The following is a 12823-nucleotide window of genomic DNA, read 5'->3' on the forward strand; positions in this document are numbered from 1 at the left end:
CTAGGAAGATAGCAGCAGAGAGTCCCTTTTCCTCTCCCACAGGACGTATATTGTCCCATCCACACTTCTAATTTGGTGGAGCTCGGGTTCACAAACATTCCCATCCCCTTTCTTTCCTGCAGCTCAGAGGATAAATATTGGTATTCGAGGCAGAAGGTTTCAATTTCCCCCTGTCAGCAAACTGTTTAGGTATAAAATTTATTTAATCAGAAAGGATTTCTCTTCCCTCAACACAAATTCACACATTAACAGTTTAAAAAGTATATAGAGAGACATATATTTACACAAATTAGAAACTACAGTCTCAAGTCCTGCATTAGGGATTGAGAGGATGGACATCAGGAGCAACAGAAGGGTGGCTTCTCATCTGTTGTAGGTCTCCCATGGTCATCTCTCTGGTCATGGTGGGTAGACCAGGAGAGGATGGGGTACAGCTCCAGTCTGATGGCAGAGTTACTGGCAAATTGTGGCAACACGGCCCCTCTCCAGATAGTTTCTTAGGATCACCAGGGATGACAGGAGATGCTGTAGTAGTAGATGGAACTGGAGAGGTTGGGGCTGAGTGGGTGAAGGGCTGTACTCCATGCTGGAGGAAAAGGATGACACCGATGCTGGTTCTAGTGCCTAAAGGACCATGGCTAAAGGAGATGGTACCTGGGGAACTGAGAGGGGGATTGCAAATTGGAGTAGTGTGGATCCAAGTGAGGTTCATAGCTGGCCATTCAGTGAGGTGCCACGGCTGCTTTGGTTTCAATATTAGCTGTCCTAGCTGTGTCTGGTCCATCTTTTCCACAGAAAGTGCAGGAGAGGAAGCAGCTGGATAACTGTGGTGGCCTGGAGAATGCTAGGGACAGGGAGAAAAGAGAAAAAATTATATGAGAAAGCTTTCAGATTAACTCCACCCGGTTGCTTAAACATTTGCTTTCCTTGGGAACTCTGTAATGCTAACATACCTTGTTTTATGCAATAGATAATTTCCTGTCAGGCCATGATTAAGTAAAAGTTTTAGTAACCAAACTGTACTTTCATTTACTTAACAAATTCTTGTACCACACACTATATAGGCGCTGGCTATTCACACATATACAAAATAAAACAAACAGTCCCTTAGATTCTCACTATTTATAAACTAATTTATTTTAGAACTTCTTTCTAAAAAATCTATTTTTAACTGGAATCATCATTTCCCAATTTCTGTATTTTAAGTTCTAATTTCCTATGTTGAGTTCCTTAAGAAGTGTAGATTAATATGCAGGCAAGATCCTCCTGCTTATGTTTATGTATTTATTTTTTAAAATAAATTTATTTAATTTATTTTTTTGGCTGCCTTGGGTCTTCATTGCTGCACATGCATGGGCTTTCTCTAGTTGCGGCGAGCGGGGGCTTCTCTTTGTTGTGGTGCACAGGCTACTCATTGTGGTGGCTTCTCTTGTTGCGGAGCACGGGCTCTAGGCGTGCGGGCTTCAGTAGTTGTGGCACTTAGGCTCAGTAAGTAGTTGTGGCACACGGGCTTAGTGGCTCAGCGGCATGTGGGATCTTCCTGGACCAGGGCTCGAACCTGTGCCCCTGCATTGGCAGGCAGATTCTTAACCACTGCACCACCAGGGAAGTCCCCCTCCTGCTTTTTTTGTTTTTTTAATTTATTTATTTGTTTATTTTTGGCTGCGTTGGGTCTTCATTGCTGCGTGGGCTTTCTCTAGTTGTGGCGAGTGGGGGCTACTCTTCGTTGTGGCGCGTGGGCTTCTCATTGCGGTGGCTTCTCTTGTTGAGGAGCACAGGCTCCAGGCACGTGGGCTTCAGTAGTTGTGGCACGTGGGCTCAGTAGTTGTGGCTCGTGGGCTCTAGAGCGCAGGCTCAGTAGCTGTGGCGCATGGGCTTAGTTGCTCCGTGGCATGTGGGATCTTCCCAGACCACAGCTCGAACCCGTGTCCCCTGGGTTAGCAGGCAGATTCTTAACCACTGTGCCACCAGGGAAGTTCCCTCCTGCTTATTTACAACTCAATTATTCCCACAGCAGTTGAAAACAAGGACTGTCCATTAGCTACAGGAAACATTCCTCTCCCTATCATTTGAGTGCCCCCTACATACTCTATTATTTGAAGGCACAGAAAATAGGTCATTCCACACTAGATCTAAGAATCTTTTCAGGGACTTCCCTGGTGGTGCAGTGGTTAAGATTACACCTTCCAAGGCAGGGGACATGGGGCCGGGAAGATCCCACATGCAGCGGAGCAACTAAGCCCGTGCACCACAACTACTGAGTCCGCGTACCACAACAACTGAAGCCTGTGCGCCTAGAGCCCGTGCTCCACAACAAGAGAAGCCACCGCAATGAGAAGCCCGCGCACCACAACGAAGACTGGCATCCGCTCACTGCAACTAAAGAAAGCCCGCGTGCAGCAACGAAGACCCAACGCAGCCAAAAATAAATAAAAAATAAAAGAATCTTTGCAACACTCTCCTTATGGGTGCCCCATGGGTGCCTTCACCCCTCCCAGTGATGTACTTCTTGTGACCAGTCCTCAAAACCCATGCTTCCAGAAGGATACAAGGGTACTTGGGAAGGAGTAAAAAGAGGGAGAGGGAAAGGGGTTTAGGGGCAGCAGAAGAGAAAAGATTTGCAGAGAGAAGCTGAGGAATCTTCCTGCATGATTCATTTGGCCAGGTAAAAAGCATTCTGTATCTATGCAGAAAGCAGATAAGCTACAACATGAGGAACAGGGCTAAATTCCATGGAGTTCCTTGAGATGATCCAAACAAAATAGAACCCCCAAACACCTAGGAATCAAGACAATGAAGGAAGTTTAGGCATTCCCTTCCCTAAAAAGAAAACTTGTTGAAAAGATCCAAAAGAAAATGCAAGAGGGAGCCCATTTCTGCATGTACACTTCATTTCTTTGGTTATTTCCCCACCTTTTCCTCAGGTTTATAAGTTCTCACCTTGGTCAGCTGACTATGCAATGATGACTTCTGGGCAGCTATATGAGGAAACCAAGTCTTTAACATTCCTTCTACCTGTAGCAGGGTTCCAAGATAACGCTCTCTGTGAGGAGAAAAAAAAAAGCCATTAGGTGTGAAAAAAGCAACAGGACAGGACTGGAGATAGCTCCTTTTTTATGAAGTACTGAGGAAAGAGCTCTTTTATGAAGTACTGAGGAAAGAATCAAGGGGACTTACCCCATCTGTGGCTTCTGCAAAACACCTACTATACGCTGGATCCTGTCCATTGCCACGCTCTGCTGGAAACTGCTCAATCCTGGGGTCAGGAAAGAGAAAGATCAAGGATTGAGATTCAAGAATTTAATCAGGTAAAGGAAAGACAGAAGGGGTTAAAATGGATTCACCTAAAGAAATTGTCACAGGAGAAAAAGCTAATCATCCAGGCCCCAAACAAAGACTTAAGAGAAATACACATTCAAAACATATTTTGAGAGACAGAGAGATGAATGTAGCTCAAATGAATACAAGTAATCAGATAACTACCTCTCTCAAATCGACCCATCTTCAGTCCATTCAGTAGGTCTGTGAGAGGGGGTATGAATCCTCGGAGCTCTTTACACTGTAGAAAAACAGGACAAAGGGTATGAGAAGACCAAGAACGGCCCACACCAGTACTTATTCTTCCATCTCCCAATCTGAGAGCCAATACTATCCTCATGGGGTCCTTACCAACCAACTGGGTGCTAAGCCACTTGGTCGTATCTCCTTTCCCCAGCTTTCTCTTACCTTCTGAGCAAAGAGCAGGTCTCCTTCTGTGGTACAACCCTGGATGTTTAGACTGGTCTCCAATTCACCACCTCTTGATCTTTTGACCCCAGATCCTGACATAGAAGAAGCCAAGCTCCGCTGTTCCGAGTGAGATGCTGTAGGTTGCTTACTGGAAACCTTGGGTCGTTGCCTGCAGCGGATAGGACCAGGGCTGGGCCGAGAACCTCCCCTCTGACCAACAGTGTCTGGCCTGGGGCCATGGGCCCACTTGTCGTCCCTCTCACTATCGGAGGGGAAGCCAGAGTCACTGTTCACTGGGGAGGTAGAAAAAGAGGAATAAAGAGAGTAGGAAGAAACGCTAGATGGAGAATCCATGGGTTCAGAAGCAGGGGCTGGAGAGCAGCTCCCGGAGTACCCAAACATCGGGACCTGCAACTGAAGAGCAAAGAGAGGGAGTTTGAAACCAGAATCTGAGTATTAGGAAATGGACTGGGAGACTAGGGTGTACTGTCTGCGATCACAATATCTCCTCCCTCCCTCCCCAATATTACCTGTCTCAGGGACAATTTAAAAAGTCATCTTCCCCACCTCCCCTCCTCCATTAAGAACCTGGATTGCCTCTCTGGCCTCCGCAGAGCAGCTCTTAGCCTGACACAGACTCTTTTCCCTTAGTTCAGAGTAAATATAATGATTTGACACCTTTCCCCGGTTCGCCTCTTCTGGTCTCATCCTGACCCCGTAGTGAGCCTCTCTACCTGAGATCACGCCACCGGCAAGCTGGAAATCTGCGGCACCCGAACCCACCTAGGGACCCGCAGCAACCTCCCTCTTGCCAATCTTTCTGATCAGGATCCCTGCGCCGGACCATCTCCAGTCGCGCCTGCCACGTGATGCGATCCCTCTCAATACCAATATCCGCGTTGAGTCCCTAAGCCCACTCCCACCGGGTCTGATCCTGCTGCGCGGATCGCTCCCTGACCTGAGTCTCCTCACCTGTGTCGGTCGGCTCAGCCCAGGCTGTCTCCAGCTCCTACTCCGACTGTCGGGTCAGGGCTACCCACCTCCGCCTCCCTCCCACTGGGTCCCGCCCCTTCCCCCTCCCAGACACGTGCAGCTCCGCACGTGCCTTCCCCCGGCGTACACAGACCTCGCACCCTCATTGGTTGTCTAGCCGGTGGCACGTGACGCTCGTTACTGAAGTTCACATTCCATTTGCTACAGCGTACAGGGGCTCGGCCAATAAAGAGGCAGTCAGGTGACGATTGGTTGGAAGGTAAGCATTCCGTGCTCCGCCCCTACATGCGGCTAGCGAGGAGGACCCGGTGATGAGAGAAGGAGGAGGATGGAAAAAGAGTGGAAAAGAAGGGAGGGGAGGAAAAGGGCGGAGCCTGTGGCTTTAAATAGGATGGTGGTGTGCCGGAGCCGCGCAGCTGGCGTGTGCAGACTGGTTGTGTGACCTAAGGAGTGCGCCTTGAGATGTGGGACTCTTGGCTCTTCCTTGAGAACCGACCCCTCTGCCCCCTCTTTCAGCGCCTCCGCTCACGAGTACAGCACGTGGAAACGATCAGCGACTTGGCGTCTGCAACGTGTGTGAGACAATGGATGTGTGCCACTATGTATACTCTCCCCCTCTCGGCGGCCCAGCTCTCGTGACTTCCCGGTCTCTGTTTCACCCTCCCCTCCTCCTCCTTCTCCTACAAGCTGGGTGCCTCCTGCCCTGCTGGGTGAGGAGGGTGGGGATTGCTGCCGAGAATACCGCGTCCTTTCCCCGGCTCCCGCTGGGGCGGCTCCACCAGCCCTTTCCTTATGTAACCCGCCACGCACGTTACCAGCTCAGATGCCAGCCCGCCACGACTCCAGAGGTCAAAGCCCCGCCGGGTTGCTCCTGACTTTTCTACCCCGGTTCCCCGGGCCCTGCGCCCTTAGTTCTGTGTTTCTTAGCACAAGAAAAGGAGAGTGGGTAGGTCTCTGATCTCCTAGATTATGTACTTGTCCAGATTCAGTTTCTTCATTTGTCCTCTGGAGAAGATTTGAAGGACGGAGGGTGGCAAGTCCGGAGTTTACTATTCACTGGCCCTTGCAGTGCTTTGTTTTGTTTGTTTGCTTTCTTTTGCTGTGCCAGGAGGCTTGCGGGATCTCAGTTCCCCAACGAGGAATTGAATCCGGGTGACCGCAGCGAAAGCCCGGAGTGCTAACCACTAAGCCACCGGGGAACTCCCCCTTGCAGTATTGAGAGCACAGTGGAGAGAAGGGGACAGGACCCAGGGATTGTGGGCTGATTGAAGCTATAACATCGAAGAGGCCGCAAGGGGGCAGCCCAGTTCTTTTTAGGGTCGAAGCATAAAAGGAAAAAAAAATTTTTTTCTTTTTAAAGTTTGTCCCTGGGCTTCCCTGGTGACGCAGTGGTTAAGAATCCAACTGCCGATGCAGGGGACACAGGTTCGAGCCCTGGTCGAGGAAGATCCCACGTGCTGCGGAGCAACTAAGCCCATGTGCCACAACTATTGAGCCTGCACTCTAGAGCCCGCAAGCCACAACTACTGAAGCCCACTCTAGAGCCCGTGCACCACAACAAGAGAAGCCACCGCTATGAGAAGCCCGCGCACCGCAACCAAGAATAGCACCCACTCGCCGCAACTAGAGAAAGCCTGCAGCAACAAAGACCCAAAGCAGCCAAAAATAAATAAATAAATTTATAAAAAGAAAAAAACAGTCTGTCCTCGAATGCCTTAATTACTAACTGAAAAGGTACATAGTTAGGGGCTGGAGGGGGGAGATAAGGGGAGGAGGGTGTGAATTTTAAAAATCTATTCTAAGTAGTTTTTGATATTTTACGTATGTTTAACAATGTGCTTATTTTATAAAAAGGGTTCAACTTTCTTTCTCCAGATATACTGTCTCAACACCATATATGATAAAGCAAAACAGTAGAATTAGAGGGAATTATAGGCTGTGAATAAACCTGTTGTTTGTGGGTGTTTTTCTCCATTCTTCCCAAAATTTCAGGGTTTATTTTTTCACAGCCCTAATAATTCCCTCTAACTCTACTGTCGCCTAACTCCCTTTCTAATCTACCCTTCACACACCTATATCCTGGTGCTCTCTTCAGTGTTGCAGCTTTAGAACTGACCCTCATAAAGGAGTAGAGAGTAACCAGATTACTTCATTTATTTATTTAATCTTCCACTCTCCTCTTCCCAAATCCCCATCCAATGAGTCGTAGCAGCGTTCCCTCTCCTAAAAAAAAAAAAACAAAAAAAAAACAACGAAGAAAGGGAAAAACAAAAAAACAGGGTCAGGGGACTCAAGAAGCCCCTCCCACCTCTATGGAAACCCCCCAGATTTCTTATTTTGAGCTAGATTTCCCCATGACATCCACTACATGTGTCCCCCTCCCCTCTTTACTCCTTCCTTCTGCTAAACCCTTCATGCCCATAGTTATTTAGATTACCAACGTAAATTCCTTCCCTATAATACAGGTTTCTCTTCCTTCCCCCTTTCCACCATCTCTCCCTTACATTAGGGAACCACCCCCACTTCTGCCTCTTGACTCTGCCAGGTTGTAGGGCCCCTCACATTTTGCCCTCTAGCACCTGAAGAGCCTTAAACCAGGCCAGCTTTGATTCCTCGAGGCAGACTGGAAACCTGGAGAAGTTTCTTCTCCATTCCACCTGCTTCTGCTCTAGGAGGTCCTGAAATCCTCCCAGTTCAGAAAGAGTAATGACTCTTATGACAAAGGCCTTTGCCTCAACATCTCCTAAACCTCCTTAAAGTTAGATAAGATTTTTCTATATGTGATCCCTCTTTAAGCAGCTCAGACAGAATTGACCAGGCTGGAAACACTAGCCAGAGATACTGGTAAAATTGCTTCACAGACTCCCCCAAGGCCAATGGCTGCACTCTCACCTTCTACATGAAATACATCCCCCCCTGAACGAGGGCCCAGGACAGGAGGAGTGCACCAGGACTCTGCAGACTGGATACAGCATTGTTCAGATCTGGACTCTGCTAAAATACAGACATCCCCTCATAGTAGGCTAGTGTCACCCTTCCTACTGCCCACCTCCCACTCTGGAAGGATAACCATCTCTTTACACCAATCTCTGTCTTCTTTCCTCTGAGCTTAGAGAAAGATCCAGCCCTCCTCCCCATCACTATAAGAAGTCCTTTCCTCTGTGCCTTTCAGCCATTCCTGACCATACCAGGGAGACCTGACTCAATTCAATGAGATGTTTTTTGTTTTGTTTTTTAAGCTATGTGCATGACACTATACTAGTCACTGTGCTAGGTGCCATGGGGGGACATAAATATAATTAAGACAGTGGTTCTGTCCTCACAGAGTTTACAATCTAAAGAGAGCCTACTATACACTTTAAAATATTTATCTGTCCTTGTCAAGCATCAGCTTTCCATTTCTACTAAATCTTCCCATCTGTGTTCAACTATATTCAGACTGCACTTTGATCCTGTTGCCCTTTCTAGCTGTTGCTTCTCTTTTTGCATTACCAGATTTCTCAGATGGTTGGTCTATCCTCTCCCTCCACTTCCTCACAATGTATTCCCGCTCTAACACCACAAAATCTAGCTTTTGCTACATCCACTCAATTAAAACTACTTTCTCTGTGATTATCAATCACCTCCTTCTCCTTGGCCTCTTGGTAGCTTTTGATTGATTGTATTAAGCTTTCTCTTCTAGACTTTAAAATACAAATTTGGCTATCTGCCTACCTTTCCAATCAGCTCGTCTCCATTTCCTTTGTTGATTCCTCTTCTACTAACTACCGGCACAGTCATTGGCCATTTGGTCTTCTGTGTGTACTGGCTCTAATGAGCTCTACTTTTGTGACTGTGACTTGGCACTTAGAACTGTAGCACTGACTTAATTCAGCTACCTTTACGACACCCTCATAGGGCTGTCATTATAAATTCAGCTTGGCCAATACCAAATTTATAACTTCACTCCTAAATCATTCTAATCTCCCACAGTTCCCATTTTGGTCAACCGTTTTCCCAGATATCCATGTTTAAAACTTTTAAGTTATTTTAACTCTCTCCTCATTTATTGCCCATATGAAATTATCACTGGAGCAAGGCATTTTCTTCAAAATGTTTCTTATTTTTCTCCTCTCCATTCAAAATGCCACTTCCCTAGTCCAGACCTTTAATGGATTGTTTCTGGAATGATGCAAATCTCATGAGTCTTTCTCCACTCCACTGCATCCTTCATACAACCAGATAAATCATTTTTCAAAAATACCACTTTCATTGTGTGTTTACCACACTGAAGAACTTACTAGGCTCCCTATTGCTTATAAGTCTGAACCTTCCCTGATACTTAAGACTCTGTAATTTGGCCCTATCTTCCCATATGTGAGATTATCAAGCAAATATTTGGAGCATTGTAAATGTTATTTCTTAATTTCCCACCGTTCCTTTCCATATACCCTCTCCTTCAGTCATACTCCATCCACTAAACATACCCTGCTTGTTCTATCCCCCTTGTCTATGCAGCTCTTTCACTCTTGGAATAACTATTCTTCCCCCTAATTGCTTTCATCCTTTCATAACCTCCTGCCAACCAAAAGCTCACCTATTCTTCAAAGTGTATTTTAAGCATAATTACCTCCTAAAAGTCTTCCAGACAACTTCAGCCTGTGCTAGTCTCTCTCCTTCCACAGCCTAAAGCACTTGTTTGTCATATGCTGTCAAATGTATATGCAATTTAACATTGTTACAAATCTTTTCATTTTGTTTTAAATGTTTCATAAGTGTAAACTTGAGTTTTATGAATACTTTGAGGACAATAACAACATCACAGATTTCTTTTTCATCATCATCAGCAGCAGCAGCAGCTCTAGGCATAGGTTACTTACACATTAAATACTATTCAACTGAAATTTAACTGCACCAAATCTTCCCAGTGTTCTGTATAGTATTAAATCTCAGTGAAAGAAATGATGGCCAAGCTGAGATGAACACCTGCATTGTAGTACTAGTTATTTGGCTCCCCCATCCACCAAAGCCTCCCTCTGCTGCACGTCACCAGCTCTGGGATCTATCCAGGGTAAGGGTTGTCTGTCTCCCTCCCCCCCCCCCCTTATCCGCAATCCACTCACTGGTTCCATTGTCACTGGTTTCTCTGTTACAGGCTTCTGATGGTCTGCAGGGTCTGTTTCACGACTAATGGTAGTCTCTACTGCTTCCATTACCTCCTTATCCCACTTGTTCTGCCCTCAGTAGGATTAGGAAACACAGAGTTATCACTGCCTCCATCCAACATCCTCACAGATTTTCTATTTAGAGTTCTTTTCTCCTTCACCACCTCTTCTCCCCCCTTCCCACCCCCCAAGACTTAAACTCAGGGATCTTCCCTACTTCATGTTTGCATGGATTATGTACCCATCCCATTCACCATTTCCCTTGACTCAAAGATTGCTCCTCCCTTTCAGTGTCTTAGCAAACCTACTGCATTCTGGCTTCATCCCCAGCTTTGGTTAACAAATTTGTTTTGGGCTCACTACCTAGTTTCACTTCACCTAACTAATTTTTATTCCTGTTCATCACTTACATTTCAACAATGACCAGTTTCTTTTTAACTGTTACCTATCCTGATCCTCCTAGAGGGTCATGTAGATATCACTCACCAGCCTGTTCTCTGACTCAAACATAGAGTAATCAACAGTGAAGTTTGCACCAAAGTCATCTGGGGAGGAGAAAAAAAATTAGTAGTAACAAAGGTAGCACTAGATCTGGAAATGAGAAGAGGAAGAAACTGTTCAGAATACTTCAATTTGCTCAAGTTGTAAAATTTACTGGTATAATTCTAATGAACTTTTGATGTTAAAATGTTTGTGAATGTGTATGCATTTATATTTTCAATCTGGTATCTAAAATCATGTACAAATCTGAAAATTTTCTAATTTCTAAAGGCTTGAAAATCACTAGTTTGAGACATAACATCATGAGCTTGATAGTCTTTGCTCATAGCCACTTTTCTTTCTGACCTAGTTATACCATTGTAAAGGAAACGTCAAAGTGTCAGAACTGAGCATCTCCCAAACCTCTCTCCATCCTGCGAACGGTCAGAACCTTATACATACTCACCATAGTTGGGGGTGACTGTGTAATAATAGACCACCTGATAATAGTCATCCTCTTCCAGTCCTTCTTCATCCTCATATTCTTGTCCTAGGGGGACAAGGACTAGAGGTCAGGGGGCATCTGGAACTCCTTAGCAATAGAAGGACACCTGACGTTGACCTCAGCTCTATCAGTTTCCTTTCCTTCTGCCTCCACTCTACTATCTCCCTGCCTCTGTACCTCTAAACCTTTCTCAGTCTTCTGGGCTCCATAACTCTGATGAGACCTGTTACACTGTGCCCTTTCAATCCGGGAACTCCCAGAAGAGAAAACGGGTCCCTTCACACACTGTAACCCAAACTAAGCCTTAAAAAGGTAGGAAGCAGAGAGACACCAGAAATTAAGACCTCCAAATCCACTCCTCAGTATGCTCTAGACTTACTGTATTTGTGAGAGATGTTCTCTTATCAGTGTCTCCCACAACTAACACACACACACAGCCTCTTGGACTTGGGCTTTAGTTCCAGTTTCAATGCTAACTAGTAGAATATCTCTGAACAAGCCAGTTAACATCTGCTTTCTTAAAATGAGTCAGCTGGACTAAATGATCCATCTGCATTAGTTTTTCTTCCTTTCCAGGATTAAAAATATGTGGCTTGGACTTGACTGGGTCAGGAATTCTAGGCCTCCTGCTAAATATTTCCCTAAGCTCCTTGAATGCTCTCTCTTAACCCCAAGCAATGACACAGAGTCTGGAGGAAAAGGAAACAATGAGAGCACCTGGCAGACTGGGAACAAAGGAGGGAAGGAGCCAAGCTACTTTTGGGACCTTGTCCCTGAAGGCAGACAGTACTCACTATCGAAAAGCCACCCCTTCTGTGTCTTTACTAATACAAAGTTTTTCTCCAACTCGCTGGGAAAGAAGATACCCTGGCTTCCCTTGCTAGTTTCAGACTGCCCCACCTTCAAAGAGTCCACCTCTCTCCACTCTCACTTTAGTCCTTCTCATCTTGTTCAACTCTGTGGTTATGGTGAGCTGAATTCACTCTTGTTAGGACCTCCCCATGGCTGGGGCTCCATCCCCATCAGCTGTCTCTTCTTTGACAGGACTATGCTCTCCTCCCCTTTTCCTGGCCCTAATTTCCAGGTTTCCCCTCTGCCCCTGACATCTAACACAGTTGAGAAAGTGTTATCACTCCTTATTGAACTGCACCTCCCCCCCCTCCTCATTTTCTTTTCTCCCACCCCATTTATGGTAGAAGACCTGGCTCAAAAGCTCAGAGAGAGACGTGTACTTACCCAGGATGAGTGGCACAGCAAGGATGGCTACAAAGAGGACATCCATTCTGGATTCTGCACTAGTGCCTTGAAAGTAAAAAAGGAAATTACAGCGTTTCCCACCAAACTTACCCCGCCTTCTGCCCTCCTCCAAAGCAGGGAAGGAGCTGCAGCAATCTTCTCCCAGGGGGGGAATTCCCCGCCCACTTGCTTACTGACTGGGCCATCAGTTACTACCAGTGCGGTCCTCAGCCACAGCCGCCCAGATCAAGAGAGGCAAAGTGAACTTTGATGGAAACATGTTCATTGAGACCCTCTGGCTCTAGACTAGATCCATTCAGGCCTCCTGCTGCCACTTCCAGAAAAACAAAACAAACAAACCAACCCACAAAACCCCCCGCCAAAACCCAAACCAAACAACAACAAAAACCCCAGCCTACCAAGGAGTTTCCCCTCTCACCTACTTTTCTTCCTTGTTCCCAGTCCTCACAAAAAGCTCACCCTCCCTCTCACTGTCCCTAACTTACTATCACTGTCCAGAGCTGCCCTTCTCTCTGAGGCTTCATCACAATCTCTTTCTTCACAGTCAAAATATTCTTAGGAAGGGATGAACATTTTTTCTAGACTGAAAATAGTCTCCCTTCTCTGCGTGTCTCGGACTATGAAGTATGGGAACAATATCAACATCATTGTCTGACTCTCCAAGCACCTGCTGCATTGCTTCTGATTTCAAAAAAAAAAAACAACTTTCAGTCAA

General features: G+C 46.1%; 2 protein-coding genes across 2 annotated transcripts; both read right to left on the reverse strand.

Moving 5' to 3' along the window:
* Positions 1 to 316: 316 nt before the first annotated feature.
* On the reverse strand, positions 317 to 4759 carry CIART (circadian associated repressor of transcription; the record flags this gene model as incomplete). Its single annotated transcript, XM_082834189.1, has 6 exons — positions 4702 to 4759; positions 3727 to 4143; positions 3484 to 3559; positions 3178 to 3256; positions 2941 to 3043; positions 317 to 844 (listed from the first exon to the last, which is right to left on the reverse strand). The coding sequence occupies exons 2-6, from the start codon at positions 4129 to 4131 to the stop codon at positions 317 to 319; spliced, it is 1191 nt and encodes a 396-aa protein (XP_082690315.1). The 5' UTR covers positions 4132 to 4143; positions 4702 to 4759.
* A 2858-nt stretch (positions 4760 to 7617) lies between these two features.
* On the reverse strand, positions 7618 to 12142 carry LOC309975823 (uncharacterized protein C1orf54 homolog; the record flags this gene model as incomplete). The annotated part of the gene is made up of 5 exons (XM_082861072.1): positions 12088 to 12142; positions 10813 to 10896; positions 10353 to 10411; positions 9825 to 9935; positions 7618 to 7716 (listed from the first exon to the last, which is right to left on the reverse strand). Exons 1-5 carry the CDS (start codon positions 12131 to 12133, stop codon positions 7618 to 7620), a joined length of 399 nt encoding a protein of 132 aa, XP_082717198.1. The 5' UTR covers positions 12134 to 12142.
* Positions 12143 to 12823: the final 681 nt, after the last annotated feature.

The sequence above is a fragment of the Leucopleurus acutus genome (assembly GCF_964270905.1).
Source record: "Leucopleurus acutus genome assembly, chromosome: 2".
In the NCBI taxonomy this organism is placed as follows: domain Eukaryota; kingdom Metazoa; phylum Chordata; class Mammalia; order Artiodactyla; family Delphinidae; genus Leucopleurus; species Leucopleurus acutus.